Consider the following 5,824-nt stretch of genomic DNA (forward strand, 5'->3'; position numbering starts at 1 on the left):
TTCGTTATTATAGACGTGTGTATCTACGCTAGGGTTAAGTATTTAGGTGTTTTAAAGTTCGAATAGAATTTAACTAGTACTAAATACGGCAGCATAGCTGGTCGGTATCTTAAACGGTAGGGTTTTAGAATTAAAATTAATTATAAATTCTATATTCTTCTAATTATTCTCCTTTACTTCCTATTCTTCTTTTTAAATTCAGTTAACCGCCCGTTTAATTAAGGATATAAATAAGATCATTTCATCTACTTTCTTTTAGATATCTGCCCTTAGTCTCTATCCTTAAGGGCGCTTGTACTTAATAATGTAGTAGCAGTTACTAAATCGATGTTTAAGGCCGCATATCCATTCCTTATGCCCTCTTAAATTTAAATTTAGATTGCTATTAGAATTAAAATTGCCGTTAGAATCTAAATTGGAATTATTTTAAAGGGTTGCAAATGTAAATCTATTAGCAGTAGGGATAGAGGATGCTTGCTATATACGGTAGTGCTCCTTAAATTCCTTAATGAGATTAATAATAGATAATATAGCTTTATCCTTGCGTTTCTTACAAATAAGGTCTACTTCTAATACTCCTATAAAACTAGAAGAGATAGATTTAATGGCTTAAATAAAGTCGTAGTGTGGCCTAAATCCCTGCATATCCGGTAGCTTTAATTACTCCGTAAGCTTATAGACATTTCGCCAATTATTTAGCTATTTGTCGATACTCTGCTTTTTATTATAGGCTTTTAAAGCCATGTATTAATTAAGGACGTTATACTTTTAAAATAAGGTAGTAGGGGTAAGAGTAGTCTTTAGTGCCTATAGCCGTTTGTATACCGTATCTATGCCGTTAATAAAAGGGAGGTAGGCTACCGATATTAAGCAAACGATATAGTTGCTGATATTATCTATGGCCTGTTCTCGCTTTTAATATACGCGTAGGTCGTCTTTATATTCGGCGTAGAGCTAATTATAGGCTATAAGCTTAATTTGGTCTAGCTAAGCTATCAATATAGCATTAGGAAGTACATCCGCTGGTATAGGTTAATGCGGTAGTTCTAGCTTTAAAAGCTTATTTTTCTTCTTAAATGGGTTAATATACTCCTATACCTTATTGGTTTTGGCTATATCTTAGATAATAAAGAACCATTAAATCTAGTTAGATGGTTAGTTAAGGATAAGGTTAACTTTTAATTCGTTAGTGGTTATCATTTTTAGGATTTTAACAGGTTAAGTAGGGTCCAATTGGCGTCTTAGCAGAACCTTATTTTAACGTTTTAAACTTTTAATTTAATTCGTTAGTTTGTTCGTTAATTAGGTACGGTTGTCGTTTAAGGTTAATCGTCCGTTCATTTGGTAGATAAAGAAGCTTAAAACACTTACAAAGGTAGTAGAAGTAGTGACTTCTTAAATAAGGTAGCAAATTAACTGCTTGACAGATAGTGCAATAGGTAGATTAATCCGATTAATTGGTTAGCAGGTAGTGCGATCCGGGCTTATAACTATAAGCTTTGCAGTATAGGAAATAAATAAGCGACTTATTATAAGATGTAGCTCTAGAGCCTCTCTATATACACGAGGAAGGCATAGGTAATCAGATGAAAGGGGAGACTACTACGTAACTAAAACAGCGTGATACGTAAGTGATATACAGGCGATATGTAGTTAATACGCAGGTGATATATAGGTGTTTTGGCATAGTACCGGTAGTCGGTTACACTTGCCGTATTGCCTAAATTTGTATTGGAGTTATATATAATCTTTAACCAAGTTATTAATGCCACCTTATAAGGTCTAAGACTATATATAGGCTTAAAATAATTATAAAAGCTAGATCTATTAATAATAGAATTCTAGGCTTTATATATATACCTATTATAATATTATAGCTATTCCCAGGATTTTTAATAATAGATTTTTTTTTTAACGAAAATAATTAACCCTACGGGGTTATAGGCTAGTTTAAACCAGATATTTATAAAATATCGAGTTGTCTCTCTAATCGATGAACTTTTGGTAGTATTTTAAGACGTTATAGTTAAGCAATTTAACCGCGAATATAGAGAACATCATAAAAATAGTCGGAGTTTTTAAGAAACGTTGGAAAAGTCCTTCAGACGTGATTCCGGTGGTGCACCATGAACGTGACTCCGCACCAACGGAATCACATCTGAGCTTGCTGAGGTAAGAGTCAGTCTAAGCGGACCACGTCCTCGGATGAACCATTCGACCGAATCGACTATCTTCACGCACCGGCGGACTCGTCGGCGAGCGCCGTGCCTCTGGTAGGTCATTACTCAGTGTCTCCAATGATAGTGAGCTTGCTCGCATCCCCAAGGCCTCATCCACCTTGCCTTGCTGCTCAAGTGCAGTGATGAGGCTCCAGTGGGCGCTTGACTGGTATACGCTCTCCAACTCGCAAGCCTGCCTAGACCGTGACTCCAGCGTCTCCCACTTGCCCTGATTCCAGAGAGAGGCGCAGAGGTTGTTAAGCAGCCGCGCATCGGCGTCGCTTTGTCGGCTAAGCGCGTCGAGGTATGCAGCCTCTGCTTCTGCTTCTTGGCCTTGGTAAGCATAGCAGATTCCTAGACACTCGATCGCCCGCACTGTGTCAGTGTGTGTCCGCCCGAGTCCAACGTCGCGCCACAGTATTGCTTTCTGATATAGATCCCTGGCTTCGGAATGCCTGGAACTGTTTAAATAGCAGTCGGCGAGAGCTTCTTTCGCATCGACTGTCTCTTTGTGATCATCGCCTAAATTCTTCTCATGCAACTCCAGTGTTCTTAGCCTATACATCTCCTCTTCCTTATAAGACGCTCCTAACCTGCAGCACTCTGCAATGGTCTGCAAGCAGCTCACGCTAATGCGCCACTCGGACGAGTTGTTGCAGCTCGCGAGTATGGCTTCGCTCAGCCGAGTTGCTTCCTCCAGCCTGCCTTGACGCATAATCTGTTCCGCATGGCTAAGGCGGTAGTCGAAGACGTGTATGTGCTCTGAGTTATAGATCGCCTGGCAAAGTGTGATCAGTTTTTCGTAGATGATCTCAGCCATCGCTACGTCGCCTTGGAACTCTGCTATTCCAGCCACGCTGCGGTATGTGTAGACCGTTTTGGTGTTCTCGGATGCATCGCTGGCAGAACACAGTTCCAAGATCTCTTGCCACATGGTGATGGCTTCCTCCTTGTGCCCGAGCATCGCTAACTCTAGAGCATAGTCGTGCATGTTGTCGAGCGTGCGCACACTGCTTGGACCTTCCATTGCTTTCCAGCATTCAAAGCTGGCCTTACCCATCTTAAGGCACGATGCTTCATTACATTGATCATAGTAGAGATGAGCTAACTCGAAGGCTGACTCGGCAAAATTTAGAGACGGGTACTTGGATATGCTGAGGGCTTTTTCCAGCAGTTCTGCCGCTGCGTCCAGGTCACCTGCAGATTTTGCTTCGTAGTAGCAAAGTCTGCCAACAAGCCATGTAGCTGCTGCAAGCCTTTCATCATGCTCTGTGACGAGCTCTCGGAAGATCATCCGGCTCTGTTGTGCCCTTTCTAAGGCTAGGGGATACATTCCGCGCTCGATGTCAAAGTCTGCTGCCCAGCATAGAAGATGCGCCAAATTGAGTCGAGCTTCCGTTGTCTTGTACTCGTAGCCGGTGACGATTTGAACATGGGGAGCTAGTGCGTCGCAGATTGGCCATTCAGCCACTCCAATCTCTGTGGGGTAGCCTCTGGATACGCAGGCGAGAGCTGTCTCCTTCCATTTTTGACTAGCTTTGTCTCTTTGAAGAGATACCTGGACGAAACGTTGCACGAGTCGGTGAATCTGGAAGCTTTGAGACCCGGCTCGAGCTGTAACGAGACTAAACGACTGTAGTACTGAAAGGGATGTCGTAACCTCAGGCACCTTAAGCAACGATTTGGGTACGCTTTGTCTGTCCAGCATCGCAAGCAGGCATAGAAGGTCGGCTGCACGAGGCTTCTGTTGCGTGATTTGGTCATATGACAGCTTCCAGGTGCGAAAAACCGAATTAACGCTTTCTTCGTCTCGTCGATCATCGTCGAGCTCTTCGTGGAGGAACTCCTCTGCGTCTTCGCCTTGGAGTGCGCCGGTATACTCCCCGATTGAGATGCTATTCTCTTCGATGAATGCCGCCGCTTGAGATACCGCTAGAGGGAGACGATCCAATTGATCAAGAAGACAGTGGATCTCTGATTCATCAAAGTCTGATGCATCTCCTCCAAGCTTTGACAGAAAGAGCGATTTCGCTTCCACGTTTGACATTGGCTGTATGGCTATGGGCTTCGCTTGCTTCGCGAGTCTGCTCGCGACGCGATTATCGCGAGTCGTGATTAGCACGTGTCCATTTTCCGAGTCGTCCGGCAGATACTTGGAGAGATTCTTTGATGGATCGTCCAAGGAGCCTCCTGACTTGTACTTGCCGGGCCACCAATGCTCGATATTGTCGGCATTGTCGACGGCGAGAAGGAACGGACTTTGCGTGGTTGACAACCATGAAAAGACTATCTCAAGGATTGAGGCCTCTGGGTCGTCCCATCCTGGTAACTCCAATAACCGTGCGATTCTCTTGTATCCTTGGTAGAATCGTGCAATATTGCCTCCATAGACCCAGAACACGTGAGCATCCGATGTCCTTTCCTTGTACCGATAACAGTACTCGATTGCGACTTGCGACTTGCTGCGATGCTTCGTCAGTCCGCTGGCCACGTTTTGAGAGGATGGCTTACCCGATGCCGCCGATGCCAGAGATGGCCACCCTCTTCTGTTTTTCGAAACTCGCGGAAATGGACTGTAGAACGCTCTCCCTGCCTACGAAGTGGTTGTCACGACTGAAAGGCACGAGAAACATCCCCGTCGCACTCGCATACGACGGTAAGGGCTCTGACGGTCTCTCCGCCGGCGGTTTCCCCTTCTCGGCGGGAGCGACGTTGAGGAATGTCAGCAGCTGGACATTATCCCTCAGCGCCGTCGCTATCCTCTGCACACGGCTCTCCTCGATTAGGCTGATGCCAGCCTTGAGGGTCTTCTTCGCCCGCGAGTCACCCCTTGCGATCGTTACTTTCTTCAGGATGTTATCGAGCTGGGTGACCTGCTCGAAGCATTGGTTGACGACTTCCTCAAACGCCTCCCGGGCCTCGGGAGACAGATTGTCGCTTCCATGTTGTGTGCTAACAACGATACTAATGATCAGTGGCAAGCGGGTTCGGATTTCGCGAAAGACCCCGGGGATGTCGCCGGTTTCAGAAAGTTCCTTCAATCTCTTCGCAATCTCCGTACCGATGCTGATGAAGGCAACGACCGCCGAGGCCAGTCCGACTGCAGTGAATGGATCCATTAGCTTCGCATGTCGTGTTCTTTAAACACTTGGCTCTATGCAAGCTTTACGGGAGGCTCGGCTGGTGCCCGCCAAGGCGCTAAAACTTCGGCCAGTGGTGATATTCCAGGTCCGCCAGAGCCTACTTTATATATAATTTGACTTTTACTATACTACCTAATAAAGTCTATAATACTATTATATTTTAAATTTAATACCTTTAAACCTGTATAACGTAGGTGATAGGGTTATGACGGTCGGCGGCGTGCAGCTCGGCAAGAAAAGTTGAACAGAGTCACCGATGGGGGTCAGCGAAAGCTGAGCGTAGTCACAGATAGAATCATCAGGAAAAGGTCGGCGGTACCACACCTTTGCCCATACAGAATGCATCAATAGCCACATTTGACCGCGCGCCAACAGCAGAGAATGCCAAGCCGGAATTTCTGCGAGCTAAGACCTGTGTCACAGACCTGCGGAGGATAGGCCGGATAGGCCAAGGGCTAGGCG

The 5,824-nt window shown here is 45.2% G+C and overlaps 1 protein-coding gene across 1 annotated transcript; it reads right to left on the reverse strand.

Moving 5' to 3' along the window:
* Nucleotides 1-1,841: 1,841 nt before the first annotated feature.
* On the reverse strand, nucleotides 1,842-5,347 carry K441DRAFT_644259 (TPR-like protein). The gene is made up of 2 exons (XM_067646745.1): nucleotides 4,731-5,347; nucleotides 1,842-4,681 (listed from the first exon to the last, which is right to left on the reverse strand). Exons 1-2 carry the CDS (start codon nucleotides 5,336-5,338, stop codon nucleotides 2,185-2,187), a joined length of 3,105 nt encoding a protein of 1,034 aa, XP_067499255.1. The 5' UTR covers nucleotides 5,339-5,347; the 3' UTR covers nucleotides 1,842-2,184.
* Nucleotides 5,348-5,824: the final 477 nt, after the last annotated feature.

This window comes from Cenococcum geophilum (genome assembly GCF_001692895.1).
Source record: "Cenococcum geophilum 1.58 unplaced genomic scaffold K441scaffold_53, whole genome shotgun sequence".
Lineage (NCBI taxonomy): Eukaryota > Fungi > Ascomycota > Dothideomycetes > Gloniales > Gloniaceae > Cenococcum > Cenococcum geophilum.

Coding starts and splice junctions, on each gene's coding strand:
- K441DRAFT_644259 (XM_067646745.1), bottom strand. CDS start 5,338: ATGGATCCATTCACTGCAGTCGGACTGGCCTCGGCGGTCGTTGCCTTC. Junction 4,682..4,730: donor TCTGGCATCGGCGGCATCGG/GTAAGCCATCCT, acceptor GAAGCATCGCAG/CAAGTCGCAAGTCGCAATCG.